Source organism: Caretta caretta, chromosome 5 (genome assembly GCF_965140235.1).
Source record: "Caretta caretta isolate rCarCar2 chromosome 5, rCarCar1.hap1, whole genome shotgun sequence".
Taxonomy (NCBI): Eukaryota; Metazoa; Chordata; order Testudines; family Cheloniidae; genus Caretta; species Caretta caretta.
Window position 1 is genome coordinate 102430007 of NC_134210.1, and position 24250 is coordinate 102454256.

The 24250-nt window shown below is 42.4% G+C and overlaps 1 protein-coding gene across 3 annotated transcripts in view; it reads left to right on the forward strand.

The window, feature by feature from the left end:
* Window positions 1-24250, forward strand: part of SMARCA2 (SWI/SNF related BAF chromatin remodeling complex subunit ATPase 2) — a 187193-nt gene that overhangs the window by 26043 nt on the left and 136900 nt on the right. For 2 of the 3 annotated variants that reach the window (XM_048849469.2, XM_048849470.2), the window contains exons 4-6: window positions 8990-9319; window positions 10839-10946; window positions 12755-13004. In XM_048849469.2, the coding sequence (XP_048705426.1) occupies window positions 8990-9319; window positions 10839-10946; window positions 12755-13004 (688 nt within the window). The remainder of the gene's footprint in view (window positions 1-8989; window positions 9320-10838; window positions 10947-12754; window positions 13005-24250) is intronic. The other variant, XM_048849471.2, reaches the window with a different exon arrangement.

Below are 24250 nucleotides of genomic sequence, written 5' to 3' on the forward strand. Positions count from 1 at the left end.
AGTTTGCACACCCCAGCCCTTTGGCTTCCTAAGTGAGTCCTTGGGTCAGAGCCCAGATAACCTGTGGCTAAGTTTTATGGAGCTAGTTAGCCCTTAGAGTTCTGCTCTGGCCCTGGTGCACATGTCCCTCCCGCCTGTCTGTACAGCCCACTTTTTTATGCTGGATTGCCCAGTCCCTCATCTTCTGGACACCCACACAGCACACAGATTTGCTGCCTCCATGGAAGCAGTGCCCTACAGTTCACTAGCTTCACATCAGTTCAACACTCTCCTTACCACACAGCACTTAGTCATGTTTATCGTAACCCAAATAGAAGTTTATTTGGCAGCTCTTAAGATGAAAATAGAAGTATAAGGATTGGAAACATATGGTTACAGATAAATACAAAATGCAGTCTAGAGCCTATACTTATTAACAAGTTCCTTTCCTGTCTAATAAGGTATTTCTCAACCAATGGTCACTCCATACGGTGCTTGTACAGTCAAGAGAGCCAGGATCCACTTTTCATGACACTCATGCTGGCAGAGTATCACCTTCTTAATGGACACCACCATGTGTCCTTCATAACAAGGGTGTTTTGTTAACTTAAATTTGCCTTGACTTTTCCCCAGTTCAAGGTATTGGTCTTGGGCTCTTTTGTGCTTTGTAAAGGTCCAAGCTCATACATTGTCTAGATTATGAACACTTGACTGGGGTGGGTCAAAAGAGGTCAGTTGTTCCCACTCTTGATTGAGTTAGCTTTGAGAACCACCTCCAGCAGGTTCGTAACAATATTTTATGTTACATAAGTCTTTAAATATTTTGTGTACATACTGAAATAGTCACGACAACCAGCGAGTTCTTAGCTTTTGGCTGAGACCTCATATGGCCCCCTTCAGTGAAATACCGAAGATGGTGATCACAGGGGAAACATACCTGTCTGGGCATGACTAGGCAAGTTCCTGGGAATAGATTTATAACTGTTTAGCCCCTGTTTGCTGCCAGCACAGGACTGCCTAGGTCACAAGCACCAAAGGGTTTTTAAGGTGCTAGGACTTAGCATCTACGTTTTTAGTCTCTACACAGAATGTGCTGGTCTTTTTGTTAACCTAAATTTGGGTAGATTTAGAACAACTTAGTTCACCAAGTTACCTGCACTTCAGAGAATATTGTTATTCACCTGCCCTATTCTTAAATTAGCTACATTTTTCTTTTGTGATCCTTTTATTTCTTATATAGAGATAGGAAAAGAGCTATTAGGTCACATTATCCATCTGCCTCCCAATGTAAGATTATCCCCTACATTGTATTTCTCCAGTCGTAGTTTTGAATGACTCATACTCTTGGGACTTCCACCCCTGTCCTTCAGCAGTTTCACAAGAGTCAGTGTTAGCACCAGTATCCTGGCCACATTCCAGTTGGGAAAACTTATATGGTGCTGACCAAAAATTCTCCTTGTAGCTTTAGTTGGCTAAGGGCATGGTTACACTTGCAGGTGTAGAGCTCTGTCAGTTAAACCCGCCTTTGGAGAGCGCAGTAGGGAAAGCGCTGCAGTCTGTCCACACTGACAGCTGCAAGCGCACTGGCGTGGCCACATTTGCAGCACTTGCAGCAGCATTGGGAGTGGTGCATTATGGGCAGCTGTCCCACAGAGCACCTCTTCCCATTCTGGCGCCGTGGCTTGTGGGAAGGGGGTGGGGGGCATTCTGGGTCCTGTCCCAATGGCTCGTGATGCATTGGTTCGCATCCCAGCAATCCCTGTGCTTCCGTCCACATTTGGCGCCATCTTTCAATGTTTTTTGTACTGCGCACTCTGTCTTCCCTTTCGGTCTGCGGGAATGGAGCCCGAACTGCTGAGGAGTATGCTGACGAGTCTCACCACCACATCACGTTTGGTAGTCGAGTTACTCCTTATGATCCACCCTGCGGCGCAAGGACACGAGATTGAGAGCTGCCCTGCCGGTGGAGAAGTGAGTGGCTATTGCAATCTGGAAGCTGGCAACTCCAGACAGCTACCGATCAGTCGCTAACCAGTTTGGAGTGGGAAAGTCGAACATTGATGCAAGTTTGCAGGGCCATTAGTCACATCCTGCTCAGAAGAACCGTGACTCTGGGTAACATGCATGACATTGTGGATGGCTTTGCACAAATGGGTTTCCCTAACTGCAGAGGGGCGATAGATGGCACGCATATTCCAATTCTGGTACCAGCCCACCTAGCCTCTGAGTACATTAATCGGAAGGGGTATTTCTCTGTGGTTCTCCAGGCGCTTGTGGATCATGGTGGGCGTTTCATTGACATGAACGCTGGCTGACCTGGAAAGGTGCGTGACACATGCATCGTTCAGAACACTGGCCTGTTCAGGAAGCTGCAAGCCGGGACTTTTTTCCCAGACCAGAAGATCACCGTAGGGGAAGTTGAAATGCCCATTGTGATCCTTGGAGACCCTGCTTACCCTTTAATGCCGTGGCTCATGAAACCCTACACAAAGAGCCTTGACAGCAGCAAGGAGCAGTTCAACAACAGGCTGAGCCAGTGCAGAATGACTGTGGAGTGTGCTTTTGGCCGTTTAAAGGGCCGCTGGTGGTCTCTGTATGGGAAGCTGGACCTGGCCGATGACAGCATCCCCGCCGTTATATCCGCGTGCTGTACCCTCCGTAACATTTGTGAAGGGAAGGGTGAACGATTCACTCAGGCATGGAACTCGGAGGTTCAACATCTGGAGGCTGAATTTGAACAGCCAGAGAGCAGGGCTATTAGAGGGGCCCAGCGCGGGGCTAAAAGGATTAGGGATGCCTTGAGGGAGCAATTTGAAGCTGAAAGCCACCAGTAATGTCTGGTGCCTTGCACGGGAGTGAAGTGCAGTGGTTCCAATGTTAGTAGGAATCTGTGTTTGCTGCGCTGACTTGCAGTGCTGTTTCTTTTCTGGGCTAAGGTATCTTTTACTGCATGCAATAATAAAGAATATTTTTAAAGGCAAAAAATCCATTTATTGAAAAGAAACACAACTGCTTGGGAAACAGACAGGTCAAGGGGGTGGGGTGGGGAACGGTACAATCACAGATTTGCATATGTCCTGTTATCATACTCAGCCTTCCTGGCTGGAGTGCTGTGCAATGAGTGCTGCACTTCAGGATGGCTACAGTGCATAGTGATGGGGGTTGAGTGCAGTGGGTAAGGGTCGTAATTTTCAGGGCTGGGTGGTGAAGCTACAGGTGTTGGAGGCAGCGGGTGGTGGTAAAAAGCCGGATGTTGGGGAAAGCGGGTGGGAGGTGATATGGGGGCACAAGGGGAAAGAGTTTTGGGACAAGGGCTGCGGGGGGGGGGGGGGGGAGCGCGGTAGTGCTCCACCTGCATGGCTACGAGCACCTGGATCAAGTCCGCTCGGCGCTCCACTGTGGTTATCAGCCGATCCGTGCTTCGCTGCCGGAGCACCGCGCTTTTGTGCCGGCGCTCCTCGTTCGGCTGGCGGATCCTCCTTTCACTGTCCCACCACTCCTGCGCTTTTTGATTTTCATTACGTGAATGCTGGATTACTTCATGCAACATGTCTTCCTTGCCTCTATGTGGCCTCTTTCTGATTCTTCGGAGTCTTTCGGCCGGTGATAACATGGACGGCTGAGATCTCAAGGTTGCAGCTGGAAAGGCAAAATGGAACACTTAACAGAGGCAGCGTTGTTCACGCCAGACAGAGCAATGATTCCCCCATACTTAAGGGCAAGCACAGTCTACACAACAGCATAATTTGCCCGTCCCAAAGTGAGCGCTCATAACCCACAGGAGCCCCAAAATGGTGAGTAAGCACAGGGTCAAGCGTGACTGATTGTTTCACAGCTGTACTGTCCTCTGGGGATCTGTGCCTTGGGGAGAGCCAACAGCAGCAGGGGGCTCCTATACTGAACACTGTTCTCACATTTTCCACAGGAGTTGGTCCTGGAAGATATCTCACTGCTGAGGATGACCAGGGAAGCAAGGGAGGGTCTTCTACCGCCATGCGACTTCCGCCCTGTCCCATATGCAGCTTGCCTGTGTGCAGCAATGGTCCCCCCGCCCCTCACGGCACAGTGGGGTGGACAAGTTAGCTTTACTGGGACAAGGACCACAGTGACTCTCCCAGGAAACCTGTGAAAGTTCTGGATGAGACCTTTGAAGAGATCACTGAGGCCGATTACCTCAATGTGAGAGAGCACATCAACGCCCTATTCCGCATCTAGGCATGCATTCAACCCTAGCCCTCCTCACCCCAAGAGCCCACACTGAATAACTTCCTTCCCAAAATAAAAGCCGCTTACCGGGAACCTCTCCTGGTATTTGTCCTTCCCCAAGCACCGGCCGCAGCGACTGGCTACCTTCCTCCTGGCTTGAGAACAGCTCCTGGCTGCATGCATCTAGGGATTTCTGGGTGTCTTCCTCTGCCTCAGCACCCTCGCTCCCGCATTGCTGTTCCTCCTCCTCCTCCTGCCTTGTTGAACTGGGCTCTGAAGTATCCATGGTGGTACTTTGAGTGGAGGTGGGGTCGCCCCCAAGTATCGCATCCAGCTCTTTATAGAAACGGCAGGTCACGGGGGCAGCACCGGAGGGGCAGTTTGCCTCTTGGGCTTTGTGGTAGGTATTCAGCAGCTCCTTCACTTTAACCCTGCACTGCAGTGTGTCGCAGTCATGGCCCCTTTCCATTATGTTCCTTGATATCTGCCCGAAGGTATCATAATTCCTACGGCTGGAGCGCAGCTGGGACTGGACAGGTTCCTCCCCCCAAACACTGATGAAGTCCAGCACCTCGTCATTGCTCCCTGCTGGGGATCGCCTGGCACGTGGAGGCATGGTCATCTGGAAAGATTCGCTGAGAACACTCCACGCCTGGCTGAGCAACCGGGAAGGGGATTTTCAAAATCCCAGAGAATTTAAAGGGCGGGTCTGACGGTTGGTCACCTGAGGGCGGGGCAGTAGCGTTCAAAGTGATGACCAGAATGGTTACAACAGGCATTGTGGGACACTTCTGGAGGCCGATCAGAGTGCACTAACAGACCAGGGTGTTCACACTGGTGCCATGGTGCTCCAGCGGGGGCACACCAAACGTTATTCCATTCGCCGAGGTGGAGCATCAGGAGTGCTCTAGCCACGGAGTCAGAGCGCTCTACGTGCCTTGCCAGTGTGGACGGATAGTGAGCTAGTGCGCCCCTGCCCGGCTCCTTTAATGCACTCTAACTCACAAGTATAGCCAAGCCCTAAGGCATTCTGCACCACATGTTCTAAGCTGTTAGGTAGTATTGTTGTGTATTGTGAAACACCGGTTTTCTGCACCAAAGTGGCTGCATTTCAGTGGTGGGTGAAGTGTTATTCATTCAAAGTTAACCCTTTATTTGAGTAATCACATTACTTCCTAGAGCAACACTCCCTTTACCCTAAGCCTGATCTGCAGTGAGCTTTTTTTGTAAAAGTCTGCCATTGCTGTAGCACTGATGCAGTCCCATCAGAGATAGCCAGGATGGGAGGACTAGTGTCAGTGGCCCAGAAGCATTTTCATCACCATGTTATGTGGATGACACAGTGGTAACCATGCCTGCGCCAATGTACACTAACGTACCCACCATTGCTACAACTAGTGGAGTTGCGCAGTTGTTAGAATGACAATGGGAAACTTTAAGAAAGAACTCAATATAGACACAGCCTCAGCCCATACTGAATTCCTTCCTTCCTTCGGCATTGGCACCTTTCACATATCTGCACATATCCGTTGTATCTTGTAATCTAGATAAGCTATGTACTCAGTTCATCCAGACTTTCCTCAAAGTCCATCTCTCTGGTCTATTACATTTATTTGTATTACTACGTTGTTGTTAATCGGATACAGGTAGGGTGCATTGATTTTAAAGTGGTGATTTAAATCGGCAAGCAGGAAATCATTGATTTTTTTTTTTTTAATCTTGTTTTGCACATTTGTACTTCAGTGATTTTCCTAAAGAATGGTTCATTCTCATTGGTATAACTATTAAAAGAGCTTGATTTGCAACCATCTATAGCCTTTACGTTAAATTTGTTACTTCTTTTTGATAAGCAGCAGGATAATCTACAGCCATATATAGTTATTTAAACAAATTTTAATATGCATTTATTCAGAGTCTTAGTTCAGGGGTTGGCAACCTTTCAGAAGTGGTGTGCCAAGTCTTTATTTATTCACTCTAGTTTAAGGTTTCGCGTGCCAGTAATACATTTTAATGTTTTTAGAGGGTCTCTTTCTATAAGTCTATAATATATAACTCGATTGTTGTAAATAAGGTTTTTTAAATGTTTAAGAAGCTTCATTTAAAATTAAGTTAAAATGCAGATCTTATCGGTTTAGTGTGATCCTTGCCCTTGGTTTTCCTTGCTGAGTTTCCAGTGTCTGGCACGTATTTGCATACTTTAAGCTGCACACAGGCTTCTGAGTGATCAGTTGTTAGCTGGCTGCAAGAGGGACAGAGGACAGATTTCATGTGTGAAAATACCTGTTCACACAAGTATGTGGATCCAAATGCTGAAAGCATTGCAAACGTAATTTTCTTCAAACAGTTAAATTTCACTGGCAGGGACGTCCGGCAGGTCAGAATAGAGGCCCCATGATCTCTCTTGGTAGCTTCAAGTGTACTCCGCAGATCTCCAAACTTTGATGCCTACAATTCTGAACTTTTTAATTGAATGAGCTTCATTTTGAAATCTTCAACACCCATCCACTGAAATACAGACAAATCCAAGTCGCTTTCATTGAACTTTTCAGGTTTAATTAGAAAAGAAAGCATTGGGCCAAATCGCTGGAAATTTTGAAATCTGTCAGAAAATTCTGATTCCAGTTCTTGGATGTACATTCTAATCTCAACGTCAAACGCAGTGCGTTGTTCCACATGGCGTGATAGTGATGTAAGCAGCAAATCAGGACTTAAAAATATCCCAGTACAGTGGCTCTGGAACAATTTTTAAGGTGGGGGTGCTGAGCTGGGCCCCCTCTTGCCCCTGTCTGCACCCCTCACTGTCCCAGGCTGGAGGCAGTGGGCCACAGCTGGGGGTGGCTGCAGAGCCACCTGGTCTGGTGGCTGGGACCCGGGGCCGGCAGACAGAACCCTGACTGGCAGGGGGCTGGTGGCTGGGACCCCGGGCCGGCAGCGGAGCCCCCTGGACCAGTGGCCAGGACCTGGGCAGTGTGAGTGCCGCTGAAAATCCGCTCATGTGCTGACTTCGGCATGCGTGCTATGGGTTGACTACCCCGGTCTTAGTTTTTATGTTTTTAAATGGTGAATGAAGCTTTTTATTTACTAGAATATTTTTTTCCTCAGGGTTTGTGTCAAGTTGCATTTGGACAGAAATTTGGAATTCATTTAAAATGTACAATATCAGCATTTTAAAATTGTTGTGTTCTTTAAATGTACTGATACATAAGAAAAAAATAAGTTTAGCAAAACCTGATTTGTATTTACAAGTAACCAATTTATTAAACGAAGGAAGTGTAGCAGTTTGACTACTTACTGCCTCCTGAGCACCCCCTCCTGGGGTCATCCCATCTTTACTTCCCTTTCCTCCAGGTCCCTTTAAGAACTCACTCTCCATTGACCTTCTAAGCTCAAATCCTTTGATTCACTCTTCACCAGTTCTCCTCAGGGTGGCAAGAGAGTTTGTCAAAAATAGAACTCAGGAGTTCAAAACAACCATGTTGTTTGTCTTCCCTTCTTAAACTCCCAGTCACAGGCTTTGCCTGGCTAGGGTTCTGCAAGTGCCAGACATGCTCCTCACAGCTGCTGCTTCCACCAGCTCCACACAGCCTCCTATCCTGAGCTTCCCCAACTCACTGCCAGACTGCTTGCTTCTGACAGTCTTTCTCCTCCCCTCCTCTGCTGCCTTTTATATTGTAATCACCAGATTCCTTTCATGTGGCATTTTGTAATCTGGGCTGGCCTAGCCCCAGGCATTCCTGCCCATTGGCAACTCACCCTATTACACCAAGTATTAACGGTAGTTAGAGAATTGGCAAATTGTTTCTGGTCATCATGGGCCATATTTTCAAAGGTATTTAGGTGCCTAAAGATGCAGAGGGGAGCCTAGTGAGATTTTCAAAAGAGCATAAGCAGGGTAAGTGCTTCACTCCAATGAAATCAAACAAACTCTGCCACCCATTGTTTTACATATAGGAAAGCTGGGGTTTAGTGATACTTTTCCACTTTGCAGAGAGATGAAAATAAATAATACTTGTACGATGCAATCAAAATTCACACTGATAAACTCAGGTGGGAATAAAATACACAAGATCTGCACCTTTTCCCTAGCGCTGTGCTTTTATTTACCAGAACTTTCACAGAGCACCAACACCTCCACTGGCTTTTTCAAAAAATGTTTATGTTCAGAAATGGCTCTTACAATTTCTCCAATGTCCAGATAGTGAAGGATATTGAGTATTATTTAGTCAAACTTCAGCCACTAATCAGTATAAGGTGGCGCAATTGTAGCTAATTACTGAAGGGTGACTTAAGAACTGTCTTTTTTTATAGCTTTATTTCGAAGATATTGTCAAGGAATGCCTAGAGTAATGGGCAAGTGCTTCTTTTCAGGGGAGATATGTATACATCAAAATAAATAAACTTACAATCTGGATAAACTGTGTAGTAGGCAAACTGCAAAAATCTGCCAGATGAAAATTTCCCCCACCTCTTCAGTGAGCCAGTGCCCCATCATGTGGTTGGGGTTCCCAAGCTGTTTGGAGGCACTGGGTTTAAGAGGGACAGTTTGGTTTTAGATGCCTTACCCAAAAAACGTGGGAGTTATTATTTGAAAAGAACCATGATACCTGGTGCAAGATTAGTTCTGGTAGCCTTCTAGTTGTTCCAAGGAACTCCAGATCACCATTTCTGTCTTCACAAAAAATATTATTGCTATAATAACTAATGAGAAAATGTGTATGATTTGGGTCTTCATAAGAGACGTTCTGTGGCTCATAAGACTTAGTTAATTGCGAAAGTAAATTTGTGATCCTCCTGACTATTCCAGGTTATATGTCTCCTCACCCATCTCCTTTGGGAGCACCAGAACATGTGTCCAGTCCAATGTCTGGAGGGGGCCCAACTCCACCCCACATGCCACCAAGTCAACCAGGACCCATGATACCAGGAGATCCACAGGTCATGAGCCAACCCAACAGAGGTCCTTCACCTTTTAGCCCTGTCCAGCTGCACCAGCTTCGGGCTCAGATTCTAGCTTACAAAATGTTAGCTAGAGGCCAGCCTTTACCTGAAAATCTGCAACTTGCTGTTCAAGGGAAGAGGACATTGCCTGGGATTCAACAGCAACAGGCTTCTGCTAACTACAGCAGACCACCTGGTAAGTAAATGTGGGCTATGAAGCATGGGTCATATTCTGCCATCAGTTACACCAATGCAAAACTTTCAGCATCAGTGGTGGTGTGTGCATGCATGTGAGGGCCAGATTTTGGCCTCAGTATGAACAACGAGCTTCAGCTTTATATAAGTTGGACTAAGAGTGGCATAAAACCACTGCATTAAAAACACACTGTAAACTTGAAATCCAGTCAATTAAAAAAAATTGAGACAAAAGTATTTTTATGTACTTCAGCTGCCCTGGGTACCCTCTACCTTTTGTGGTGGTAAAAAATCATCACATTTTTACTATTCTCTTTTAAGTGCTTATATCCCACCCTGTACATAAACACTGACTAACAAAAAACAGGAGAAATTGACTGTGTAAGGGAAACAGTGAAACTGGCCATATGCAGAGTACTGAGAAATGCACTAAGTAAACTGAAAAATATAAACATTTTTTTCTTTTTTTCTGTCATAGTGATCTTAGATGTTACAAGCAACATAGTAGGTAAACACTTCTTAGACAGAAGCATGCTTTTTGTTTCTTAAACTGTGAACCTTTAAACACCCTTTGCATTTTCTGAACAGGTCTTTGCTTAAAACTCCTCAAGTTTGGGGTGTGGGCTCTTTTGTTTTGTCTGTAATTCACATACAGGAAAAATGTGTGGTGATGGTCCATCATGACCACCCTTCCCATCCTCGTCCCCTGGGAAAAAAGTTTATCCATCCAAGTTTATGCACATTTTTTCATAATAGCTGTATCCTTATGGAAGTAACCTGTATGTATTTTTAGCTATACATCACTTTTTGGGTTTAGAAGCCCTTAAGACTTGATGATGCCTTATGAAAAAGAAAATACCAAATTATTTAGAGACCGTTTTAAATATCATTTATCTATTGCTTTTGTATCTCTCTCTCTCTTGTTACTAGGGGCTATGAAAACTTAATCTTTGTTTTTAACACTTAATCTCCTCCTGCTGTTTATTACCCACCTTAAGAAGTAATCCTCTGTTGGTGACATCAGAGTATCTACCAAACAGAGGATTATGATTTTACGCAGGGAATAAGCAGCAAGAACAGATTTCAAAATATGCAGTTTTTTTAAAGAGTTAAAGATTTCCATGAACTATCTGTGGATGAAATATGTTTGTGTTTGCCTTAAGTGCTAGTCAAGTAAAACTGATCCCAAATCACTTTTCTTTAGTTAAAAATCGGGGGTTAAAATGATTCTATTTTTCTTGTTAATAACAATTTTAATAACACTGCTGGTCACTTTATTTCTATGCACATGGCTTTGTCTTCCAGTCTTTTTTTTAGTAGATTTGATTTAAATGCACTTCATTACATTTCTTTTTCACACAGCAGAAATCCACTTAAATCTGTATTTAATTGCATATATAGACTTGTGGGCTGTATTTGTATATATAGACTTGTGTGCCAGAAAGTGGAGTGATTTCTGGAGCATAGAAGTGGAGCATAGGAATGCTGCGTATTTTAATATGTTTCTTTTCTCTGTCGAGTTGCAGGTATTGGGGTGCATTCAATTACTGGTCCCACAACTGGGCCAGGACCTGCTTCAGGAGTGCCAGGACATGCAGCTGCTATGACCCCTAAACCTTGGGCAGAAGGTAGAGGAGAATACAACAATAATTTTGTACTACACAGTTAAGGTTAAACTCTGTAGGCAGGGCTTTGGGAGTAGGGACAGGAAAGGAAGTGGGGAGATAAAAAGGCATAAAGAAGAAATAGCATAACCTTTACTTTGCCTCACACATAAATATGAAGGAGTGTCCTACAAATGATCAGACCGTGAATGACTTGGGCAGATGAAATTATTGTTGCTGTTAGGCAGCCTGAACATGAAACCCCTCTCTACAATCAGAATGAAATATATAAGCTGTTTGAGGGACAAGCATAAAACCTAATAAATAGGTAGTTACATTCTGAGCATGTTTAATTGCAGCAAGCTGTTCTGACCATTTTTCTGGCTACTGTAAACAAAAGTTTTCACACAATGGATAAAATTAGGCTTGCTTTTTAAAAAAATATACTAAATTTTAAAGTAGAAGTTAGTCTTCAAGGATTAGAGAACAATGTTACATTGTTCTTCTAGATAATCTGCTTTATAATCCGATATTCTGGGAATACATTTAAAAACGGTTGTTGGTTTTTTGAAACTTGAACTTGGAGTAAAAGAAGCAAGGTGATAGGACGAATTAAGAATATCAGTTTAATAGTAAATGTTCCTTTGTCTGGAACATTTTTGTTCAAAGATTAATTTTTTTTTTTAATGCAGACACTGATATGATACAGATTTATCCTATTAAAAAGGTCCTTATTCTGTGTCAGTACTTAAAGAGAATTAAATCTTGGAGAAAATGGGGACTAAATGATGGTTCACTATCCTAAAAAGAAATGTCGTCAGATGACATTTATCGCTCTCTTCAAAAAAGATACGAAATACCACTGTCTAATCCATTGTAGCGTTACATTCCTTTGAGTGCTCCAACAAACTGAGCCCTGAAGATGAGCCATTTTCTCCAGATGGGTTTCGGATCCTGGATCTGAAGAAAACTGATCCTGGGATTGAGGACAGATTCTGAGATTGTGTTTCATCAATTGAATTATTATACACCAACCTCCGCACCCCTTCAAAAAATACAGTGACAGCTTTATTGTTGCAGATGTCTGTTGTTTTCAATGTCTCTCCCCCACATCTCCATCAAATCAGTAACTATTCGTCCATGCACAGTGGCCCATAAACTGCAACTCCCTATCTATCTCTATTAGATGCTACTTTCATGTTAAGTGATGCATTAAACTTTTGAAATAAGGAGAGTGCTACAGTTCAGAAGAAAAACCAAGTACCAAATACTTGAAATATTTACTAATATTACTATCTTAATCTGGGGTAGTGTGTGTTTTTTTAAAAAATGTAATTTTACAAGTATATTAAGATATTGTAGAGTATATAAAAGTGGATGTTTTAATAAAATGAATACTGCTAACTTTTTTTCTGGCAGAGCTGTGGAAAGAAGCTTGCTCTTGGAGCTGGCCAAATTCTGCTCCTGGGTGTATTTTCATATTCTACATGGGGACAGTGCCCACATAAGAGAGCAGAGTTTGACCCTCTGCCTAGATCTACCCAGTGCTAGAAGTCTCTTGTTGATACAAACACTACTCTTAAACCACCCCCCCCCCCAAATTAAATGAAAATATAGCCCTAATAAACTCTCAGTTGCCATTACTATTTTTGGATTACTTTCTGTATATTCTATATATACTACGGGATATTGTTCCTCTATGGGAATTGAAACCAATCTCAGTGTGTATTTTTGTTAACTTTGAAAGTTTGCCTCAGGTGCCTAGCTGCAGGTTTTTATGTTCAAAATAAAGCTGCTCTGTTTTTCACATGGCCACATTACTTGTTTTGCAGGTCAAGGCCCAGATATGAATGTTGCCAGTACCCCACAAAAGCTTGCTGTACCACCTCCTAGTGGAAGGCCTTCACCTGCCCCTCCTGCTGCTCAGCCTTCTGCAGCCATGCCTGGTCCTTCTGTACCACAGCAAACCCCTGGACAGCCTTCACCTATCGTCCAGCTGCAGCAAAAACAGAACCGTATCAGCCCCATCCAGAAGCCACAAGGACTGGATCCTGTTGAAATACTCCAGGAGCGTGAATACAGGTAAAGAGGGATACATGAGACTTAAACCACACATGCTTCAGTGTTGTATTTGTGGACACTTGCTCTGGTCTCTCTTGCAATTGTGGCTCATAATGGTCATAATTAAAATCATTCTTTTGAGAGGGGCCATAGTGAAAACTAATATAGAGACATCAAACTAAAGGGTGATTCTAAAGTTTACTTTAAAGTTAAACATGTGCTCAAGTGCTTTGCTGGATCAGGACCAAAAGGACTCAGGTTGTGAAACTAAAATCCTTAGAATCAACATGGAGGCTATTTTAGCAAAGATTATCAATCACAAGAAGTATTCAGAATTATAAACAAAGGGGAAAAAAGACAGCTGGAATCCAGGGGCAGAGGAGGGGGATACTTAAGTGCCAAGAACTCAAGTATATCTTCCAATAAGTGGGCATCCATCCCAAGTGATTCCAATAAAAAGGAACAAGGTTTAACAGATGAAATGTAAAATGGAAATTAGGAGGGCCAGGATGGAAATCAAAGAACAAATAGCCAAATAAAAAACAGGAAGTTTGTCCAATGTAATGTGAGTTGGCTGATCTACCAGGAAGTAAAGGGCACAAGCAAGCAAGCCAAAACAAAGATTTTAAAAAATACCAAAAATGAGGTCCTTATGCTCATATTTAGGCTCTTAAATAAAAGTGTCCTGACTAAAAAGTGGTGAGGACCCAGGAGTGTCTGTTATAATAGCATATCAACCTTCATACTTAATTATTAATATTTAATTATTTGTGTTACTGTAGCACCAACAACCCCCAGTCATGGACCAGGACCCAGTTGTGCTAGGTTCTGTACAAATACATAATAAAAGTTGTCCCTTGCCCCGAGAGCTTACAATCTAAGACAAGAGACAATAGGTGCAGACAGACCAACATACAGGGGAGTACAAGGAAACAATGTGACAGTATTGGTCAGCGTGATAGGCAGGTGTCTGCAGGGCCTACCTAGGGTTAAGAAAAAAATTCCCCTTTGGGACAGTGGTGGTTATACAGTTGCCCATTTTATAGGGGTTTGCACCTTCTTCTTAAACCTCTCATATTGGTCACTGTCAGACTAGATGTTCCATTTGTCCAATCTGGAATGGCAGTGCCTATGTTCCAATTACTGAAAAGGTAAAGGCCTAAGGAAATAGAAATGGGAAGCAGGATCTAATGACATTTGTTTCAGGAACGTGCTCAAGCTTTACAAATTTCTGAGGGAGGATGATTGAGATGAACTTTTATAGAATATGAAATGTTTAGCAGCAGTGTGCTAGAAAGGGCGGCTAGTAAGTGGGTGAGATGTCTACAATAAAATGATTTGGACTCTAATGTTTTGCTTAGAAGAGACCATTACAGTGTAGGTAACTTAGTTTTATCCAGAGTGTCATAACTCCTCTTTTGTGATGCAGTTCCAGGATTTGCTTTGTTCCAAGCTTTGTTTTCTGAGAGACAAAATGATCAAATTCAAATAGCCCAGTTTTGGTGGGCAAGGTAGTGTGATTACAGTACCCTAAGCAAAACTAGAAAATTGTGCAGAGATGGGGAAGGTCTTACCTAGGAATACCCTGCAGAGGACAATATCTGGCATGATTCTGCATGATTGCATCTTAACTGCCTTGAAGGATGTTTAGAGGTACTTCAGTATGCTGTAAATAAGCTTCTAAGACAGAACTGCCCTGTCAACTAAGAGTTATGATGCTGCTCAAAGATCTACTTAGTATCTGTAGTACTTTGCATAATATGACACATTTGTAATGGCAAAAAGTATCTTACTAATGATTAAGAACAGGCCTAAAGGTACACTCTCTGTACTACTTTTGAAACTCTCTTTTCAGGCCCTGATCCATCAAAACAGTCAAGCTTTTGCTTCAATTAAGTGTGCAATTTGCTGGATTGAGTCCCTAGTCACTAGCATCGTTTTTACCTTAACTTGGAACGGCCTTACCTGTTTCATTGTGTACGGTTATTGTAGTGTAACAGCATTTTCAGAAAATATATATGATACACAAAGCTTAGTACAATTTAACTTTTGTTCTTATGGAAGGGGATATAGCTATGACATGAGCCAGGAATCCTATGGGCCAGTGCCACACGCACTTTCATATATGACTGATGGTGCCCCTCAGCCTTCATCTGTAACTGCTTCTTCTCTTCTAACCCTGCTTCTTCCAGGATCAGAGATTGCTATTTGTGCCGGATTGTATGGCTTAGGGATGTATACAAATGGGGACCTACAGGAGATCACATAGCTATTCTTTTTCCTGAATTAATCCAGGGTTTGAATGTGGATCTCTTAGCAGTGCATTAACAGACTGTGTCTACCTCAAGGCTAAAGTATAGTGTTCTTTGGATTCAAACCATGTCTTTAAGGCTCTGGCCTGTCTTGAAGGTGCTGAGTAGTCACATGACCCCAGCAGGACCTTAGAGAACCTCAGAGAGGCATTGTGCCTTGGGAACTCCCCAATGTGAATGGGAAGACATGAAGGGTGTGACATGCATTCTTCACAGCTAGTCAACAATGTTGGCTGGTAGAAGTTCGGAAGAGGGGGGCGTGATCCCATTCTCCCCCATTCACTGCCTTTGGGGTGGCTAATGGTTCTAGCTCCACACAGGTTTTAAGCTTGGAGTGCAAGGAATATGACTGTGACTAGTCCTTGTGCAAGGATCAGAAGAGTGCGTTAGGAACCTTGAACAACTGCTTCATCTTATCCATTGTATGGCTGCTTGGTTTGAAATACCCTCACTTTGTATCTTTCGGGCAAGCTGCAAAGACATATTATATAGGTTTTTGGAGAGGGCTGAGGGTATGCTGCCCTGAATGAGGAGAGGTTGGAAAGGATTTTTTTTTTTTTTTTTTTTGGTAGGTGGCAGGCTGGCTGAGTTGTGTTGTTTTTTTTTTTCTTGACTGCTGCAGCGGATTTTGTTTTGTTGTAGTAAATTTGTTGGTACACTTTATCTAACAGTATCAAATTTATGTGCCTTTTTGCACAATGGGAGCAGGACATGACAGCTATAGTTAAGGTAGTATAAGCATTCCCATTCTCAGAACCCATCGTAGTTGCTGATATGTCTCTGAAATGGTCAGGTATTTAGTTTGGTCTGTGCCTGAAGTTTAAATGTGTTGTAAATGTTTGAGTAAAAACCAGATCATCCATCTTTTTTTGGTAGTAAGAGAATGGAAAAATACTTTCCTTATCATAAAAAAGATTCTTGCCACTTCTTTACCAGTTCTACACTCCAGACATCAAGTACCAAAACTTTAAATTTGGCATATAGCCCTCATTGTAGAAAAGTATCTGAATATTTCAGTGGAACATAAGAACATAGGAATGACCATACTGGGTCAGACCAAAGGTCCATCTAGCCCAGTATCCTGTCTTCCGACAGTGGCCAACACCAGGTACCCCAGAGGGAATCAACAGAACAGGTAATCATCAAGTGATCCATCCTCTGTCGCCCTTTCCCAGCTTCTGGAAAATGGAAGCTAGAGGCACCATCCCTGCCTATCCTGGCTAATAGCCATTGTTGAACCTATCTAGTTCTTTTTTTTGAACGCTGTTATAGTCTCGGCCTTCACAACAGTCTCTGGCAAGGAGTTCCACAGGTTGACTGTGCATTGTGTGAAGAAATACTTCCTTTTGTTTGTTTTAAACCTGCTGCCTATTAATTTCTTGTGTTATGAGAAGGAGTAAATAACACTTCCTTATTTACTTTCTCCACACCAGTCATGATTTTGTAGACTTCTGTCATATTCCCCTTAGTCGTCTCTTTTCCAACCTGAAAAGTCCCAGTCTTATTAATCTCTCCTCATATGGTGGATGCTCCATACCTCTAATAATTTTTGTTTCCCTTTTCTGAATCTTTTCCAATTCTAGTATATCTTTTTTGAGATGGGGCAACCATATCTGCACGCGGTATTCAAGATGTGGGCATGCCATGGATTTATATAGAGGCAATATGATATTTTCTGTCTTATTATCTATCCCTTTCTTAATGATTTTCCAACATTCTGTTTGCTTTTTTGACTGCCGCGGCACATTGAGTGGATGTTTTCAGAGAACTATCCACAATGACTCCAAGATCTCTTTCTTGAGTGGTAACAGCTAATTTAGACCCCATCATTTTATATGTATAGTTGGGATTATATTTTCCAATGTGCATTACTTTGCATTTAAAAACATTGAATTTCATCTGCCATTTTGTTGCCCAGTAACCCAGTTCTGAGAGATCCTTTTGTAGCTCTTCGCTGTCTGCTTGGGACTTAACTATCTTGAGTAATTTTATATCTGCAAATTTTGCCACCTCACTGTTTACCCCTTTTCCCCAGATCATTTATGAATATGCTGAATAGGACTGGTCCCAGTACAGATCCCCTGGGGACCCCACTGTTTACCACTCTCCATTCTGAAAACTAACCATTTATTCCTACCTTTTGTTTCCTATCTTTTAACCAGTTACCAATCCATGATTTCCCTCTTATCCCATGACAGCTTACTTTGTTTAAGAGCCTTTAGTGAGGGACCTTGTCAAAGGCTTTCTGAAAATTTAAGTACACCACATCCACTGGATCTCCCCTGTCCACATGCTTGTTGACCTCCTCAAAGAATTCTAGTAGATTGGTGAGGCATGATTTCCCTTTACAAAAACCAGGTTGACTCTTCCCCAACAAATTATGTTCATCTATGTGTCTGACAATTTTGTTCTTTACTATAGTTTCAACCAGTTTGCATGGTACTGAAGTCAGGCTTACTGGACTGTAATTGCCAGTATCAGCTCTTGAGCCCTTTTTAAAAAGTGGCATCACATTAGCTATCCTCCACTCATTTGGTACAGAAGCGGATTTAAATGATGTGTTACAAACTATAGTTAGTAGTCCTCCAATTTCACATTTGAGTTCCTTGAGAACTCTTGGGTGAATCCCATCTGGTCCTGATGTCTTAATACTGTTTAGTTTATCAGTTTGTTCCAAAACCTCCTTTAATGACACCTCAGTCTGGGACAGTTCCTCAGATATGTCACCTAAAAAGAATGGCTCAGGTTTGGGAATCTCCCTCACATCCTCAACTGTGAAGACCGATGCAAAGAATTCGTTTAGTTTCTCCACAATGGCCTTATCGTCCTTGAGTGCTCCTTTAGCATCTCGATCATACAGTGGCCCCACTGGTGGTTTAGCAGGCTTCCTGCTTCTGATGTACTTAAAAGAAAAAATTTGCTATTACTTTTGAGTCTTTGGCTAGCTGTTCTTCAAATTCTTTTTTGACCTTCCTAATTATATTTTTACACTTCATTTGCAAGAGTTTTTGCTCCTTTCTATTTTCCTCACTAGGATTTAACTTCCACTTTTTAAAGGATGCCTTTTTGTCTCTCACTGCTTTTTTACTTTTTTGGTTCTCTTACTATGTTTTTTAATTTGGGGGTATACATTTAAGTTGAGTTTCTATCATGGTGTCTTTAAAAAGTTTCCATGCTGCTTGCAGGGATTTCACTTTTGGCACTGTACCTTTTAATTTCTGTTTAACTAATTTCCTCATTTTTGTATAATCCCCCTATCTGAAATTAAATGCTACAGTGTTTGCCTGCTGTGGTATTTTCCCCGCCACAGGGATGTTAAATTTAATTATAGTATCGGGGTGGCCAACCTGTGGCTCCGGAGCCACATGTGGCTCTTCGAAAGATAATATGCGGCTCCTGATAGGAGCTGACTCTGGGGAAAAATGATGAGTGTTCAGCTCCCCCTTCTTCCCCCAGCGCCTCCCGCCCGCCAGCGCCCCCCCCCCCAATCAGCGCCTCCTCCTCTCTCCCCTGTGCCTCCTGCCTGCCGCGATCAGCTGTTTTTTGATATGCAGGAGGCTGGGGGGGGGTAGTGGAGAAGGGAAGGGGGAGGAGGAGCGCAGGAGGCTCGCAGGGGAAGGGAGGAGCAAGGACACAGCTCACTTGGTGGAGGGGGTGGGAAGAGGCGGGGTGGAAGTGGGGACTTGGGGAAAGGAGTGAAGTAGAGAGTGGGGCCTGGGACAGAGCCAGTGGTCCAGCATCCCCTTGCCAGCCCCAGTGTCTCCTTGAATAAAGCACACGGTGACTAGCTGGTGTGGAAAATTTTAATCTAAATTTTTCTTACACCATCTTACAATGGAAGGCAAGTGCAAACAGAAAAGAAAATACACAGATGAAAATTGAGCCTTCCAACAGGAGTGGGAGAATAAGTACTTTTTCGTTAAACATAATGGTAAGGCCATGTGTCTTCTTTGCCAGGCTTGTGTCTCAAAGTTCAAATCTTCAAACTTTCAGCGTCATTTCGCTTTGAGCCATGCACATATGAATCAAGAATTCCCACAAGGTTCTGAACTCTGCTCATGGTGTTCAAGTTGGTAGTTGCGAAAAGCCACTTCCTTTACAGAAGCTCACTGCCATTGCAATGGATGGGGCTCCGTCCCTGGGGGAACTGCAAATGGATTAGTAGGGATTTGTAAGTCTGACGAGAGCTTTCCCGAATTTTGGACATTTCACTGTATTATTCATCGGGAGCAACTGGTGTCTAAAAATCTCAAATTTGATCACATCATGAAACCTGTCTTGCATATTGTGAAATTCAGTCTTTCAAATACACTCAAGCACAGACCATTTCAAAATGTAATTGAAGAATTGGATGAAGACGACTTCCCTGCCGATTTGCCATTTCACTGCGCAGTTTGATTTTTTCGAGCTCCTGGAACCAGTAAAATTGTTTATGGAGGAGAAGCACAGAATACACCCGAGTTTACAGATCCTGGATGGCTTCTAGACTTGGCATTTCTTGCAGACATGCTGCTGCATTTGGATAAACTAGACGCGGATTTACAAGGAAAATTCCAGTTGCTGTCTGATCTAGTGCAAGGCATATTTGCGTTCATGAACAAACTGCAGTTGTTTCCCAGACAAATGCTTGAGGGAGAGCTGACACTTTCCCTCAATGTCACAACTTCGAGCCAGATCAAAAGAAGATGCAGCAGAACCCCTAAAATGGAGCACAACTAGGTATACGAGCGTGATTAAAGATCTTAAGCACAGTTTTGAGGAAAGATTCCAAGATTTGCTGCAGAAAAGACCTCAAATCAGATTTCTGACTGACCCTTTTAGTGCTGACGCGGATTGTTTAGTCACTGACGAAGAAACATCCCAGATGGAAATAATAGAACTGTTAGAAGATTACAGATTGAAATCTGTTCAGAAGACAGAGGGGACCCTTACTTTCTGGAAATCTGTACCAGAGGATAAATACCCCAACATCAGAGGTGCAGCCCTAAAATTAATCTCGATGTTTGCCTCGACCTATCTTTGTGAGTCTGTTTTCTCGACACTCAAATATGTGAAATCCAAGCTCCGATCCGTTTTGGCAGACAGCCACTTAAGAGAACTGCTGCGTGTGAGCACAGCTGAATAAAAACCAAACTTCAAGGGAACTGTTGAAAGCAAAGATTGCCAGAAGTCCCACTAAGTAAAAGATTAAGTTATTATTGTTAACTATACATTATAAATGTATAATAAATATACATGATCAACTTATGTTATGATTATGTGCATGCATATATATATCTATACACACAAATACATATATGTATATAATCAGTACATATTACTGGGGCTCTTTGGCAATGTACATTGGTAAATTCTGGCTCCTTCTCAGGCTCAGGTTGGCCACCCCTGATATTACGGTCACTATTACCAAGCAGTCCATCTATATTCACCTCTTAGACCAGATCCTGTGCTCCATTTAGGGCTAAATCAAGAATTACCTCTCCTCTGGTGGGTTCCAGGACTAGCTGCTACAAGAAGCAGTCATTTAAGGTGTCAAGCAACTTTATCTCTGCATCCCATCCTGAGGTGACATGTACCCAGTCAGTATGCGGATAGTTGAAATCCTCCATTATTAATGAGTTTTTTATTTTAATAGCCCCTCTCATCTCCCCAGGCATTTCACAGTCACTATCACCATCCTGGTCAGATGGTCGGTAATATATTCCTACTGGATATGTTCCTGTGGTGTAACCAAGTTATAAGCTTTGAAAATCGCCTACTGTATCTGTGCAATAGGCTCAGGTACGGGCTCTCCTTGCTTAGGTTGTGAAGTGTAACACTAAGGAACGTCATACTGCACATGCATGGCTAATGTAACTGCCTAGGGAAAAGTGACCTGAAAGTATGTGTGGGTAGTGCACCTCGGCACATGTGCACCCTGCGAGAAGTTGATGGAGTGCTTTTGCAGACCTCCAAAGTTGCACAGGATAAGATGTGTACTGCTGTGCACGTCTTTCTTGACTTAAAGGTGCAGCATGGCGTTCTTCTCCATTAGCCATTTGTTAAATGGACAACTACAGATGGAGGAGCAGTAATAGATCTATTAACATATTGTTGAGACTGAAGAAGCCTTGGAAACTGATGACATGTCAATGGGAGACTTTCTACATTTAATAGATTTCCCCTTCCTCCCCCAAAAGCACCACATTTTGACATTAAAAAGCTTTAGCTTAAATCAACAAAAAAGCAAGAAAATTTAGAATTGATGTTGCCCCTGAATTCACTTGGTTGTGCCTAGCTGCTCTTGCAGCATATGTTGCTGTGAGATGAAATTAGGGGTATAATTGTTGTTAATCCCTGTGTGACTAATGGTAGATTAAAAGAAACTTGGATATTTAAAATACTCATTGCTATAAAAAGTTTAAATTACTACTAAGTGTTGAACTTTTAAATTTGCTGTGCTACTTGATATATGGCCAAAGTGGTAAATTCATGACATGCTTTTATAAAACTCCATTTTAATACTTCCTTGGAAAGAAAGTGCTACTTTAATCTTAATAAATATGTCTAAAACTAATAATGTGTAGTGTAATTTAATGTTGTTCCACTAGGTGGAATGGCTCTCCTCCCCACCAGCATTAATTAAAAAAAATGGCACTTTCCAGCATCTTTAATTTATGATCGCTGCAAACTATGTCAAACTATGTCCTTTTATTGTCTGAAAAGGGTCTCCCTTTTATAAAGCTTTCTTGCTTGCTGCCTGGTATCCGTTTCCTACAGCCTGCAGTGATCTGGCACAATTTCCACAGTTACCCTCAATTGGTGAGGGAGAGGTAAGTATCACCTACTTTGCAAGGAGATCTCTATCTTCAGTTTGTAATGCGATAGCCATGTTCTGATTAGATGAAGATAAAATGCTGAACTGCAGAGATTAATTAAATGTTCCTTTAAATAGGGTTAGTAAGTCCTTCAAGCACTTGAAAAAGGCATTTTTCTTCTTGACCCTCTATTATCAATGAATGACTTAATAGCCTTTAGCATTTTCCCCTGAAGAGAGGAATAGTTCAACATATTTTTATCAGTTTGAGGGATTAGAAGATGAGCATGGTCCAAAAAAGTCTAAGTGTTCGATGCATTTGCTTTAGGTGAAAAGTGTCTGCCATAAAATTCTTTAAAAGTTAATATTGCAATACATGGAAAAATAATTACCAGCGAACTGACACTGTTCCTTTTTTTTCTTTTTCTCTTCATTATTCCTACGTGTTGGGAAAGGACCTGGGTATCATTGTGAACAGCTCAGTGAAAATTGCTTAAACTTCACCACATTAAGCAGACAACATTAGAATATTTAAAGAATGGGATAGAAAATTATGATGAAAATATTATAATGCCATTAATTTATATAACGGCACACTTTACCTGGAATAAGTTCAGTCTGTTCAACCTATCTAAATATACAGAATATATCAAAATAGGATCAGGCCCAGAGAGCAGCAAAGAAAGTGATCAGCAAATATCCAAAGAGCCACTCCCACCCCCTTTACATCTAGGGTGCAGCTAACAAGCCAGGCCTGGCAGAAAGAATTGGTCTGAATCAATCAGTGTCTCACTACTGTTCCAACAACCTGGTCACAGGGAAAGTCAACAGAGAAACTCTGCCAACAAGTTGCAGTTATACAAAATCATTAGCAATATACAGTGACGGTAAATCAGTGTTTTTTGTTCACCCTCTCATGTAATGCAAGAACAAGGGACAGTCAATGCAGCTAAAAGAGAACAGATTTAAAACTAATAAAAGGAAATAAATTATGTACTGTGTTTTTAAAAAAAATAAACACCCCCCAAAAAACAAACAGACAAACAAAAAGCCACCAAGAAATCCCCAGTGTGTGGAATTCATTACCACAAAATATCAGTGAGGCCAAGAACTTAGTGGGATGCAAGAAAATGAAGATGGTATGGATAATGAAAACATTCACAGTTACATTAGATAGGATTGGTTTTTTAAAAAAAATAAAATGTATAAGAGATATATGTAAACTCTTTCTGAAGCATGTGATATTAGCCACTTTTGGAAATGGGGTACTGGACTAGATGGACCACTTGTCTGATCCAATGTGGTATTCCTGTGTCCTACTTGAGACATGGGTTACTACAGCCCTTCCAGAGAAGGTGCATTGGGAGGCATCCATTGATAACTGCTCAAACCATTTTTTGAAAAATTGTGTTTCCACCTAAGTGCACTGGCTGGCCCCATTTCTGGGTCTCACTTGTCAGAAAGCAGGGCAGTAGTCCAAATACTCAAAGATTTAGCAGATTAGTATTTACCTTTCAGTAAATTGAAGATGCATCTAGAGGTCTGGCTAAGCTGGTGCATGTCAATACTCTGTGGTATCAGTTCTCTGCTTTCCCTGTTGGTTTCTGTAGTTTTAAGCTTGTGTTTTAAACTAAAAGTTAAGCATCTGGGACCTGATCCTGTAGCATCAAACTCAGTAGGAGTTTTTCCATTGACTTCACTGAGCATAAGATCAAGCCTTAGCCCTCATGGCTGCAGACAACACTGTTCAGATGCCTTACTGAGTAAGTCAAAACAATAGATGTCATTGCACACATAGCAGAAGTCATATTGACTCCAAAGAAAGTAAGATTTGGCTTTAACAGTTTCATAGGTGATTGCCTCAGCAGAAACATTCCAGCTATTTTGGGACTGGGAGATTGAGAAAAATCGTAGCTATGATCTGGACTCATCAGTATGAGGATAAGAACCAGGCATCTCTGAACTTCTCAGAACTATAGACCTGGTCTACACTAGGAAATTAGGTCAATATAATTATGCCATTCCTGGGTTTGAAAAATCCACACTCCTTGGCGATGCAGTTAAATTGATCTAAGCCCCGCATTAGACAGCGCTAGGTTGATGGGCGAATTCTCCCATCGACCTAGCTATCATCTCTTGGGGAGGTGGATTACCTACCC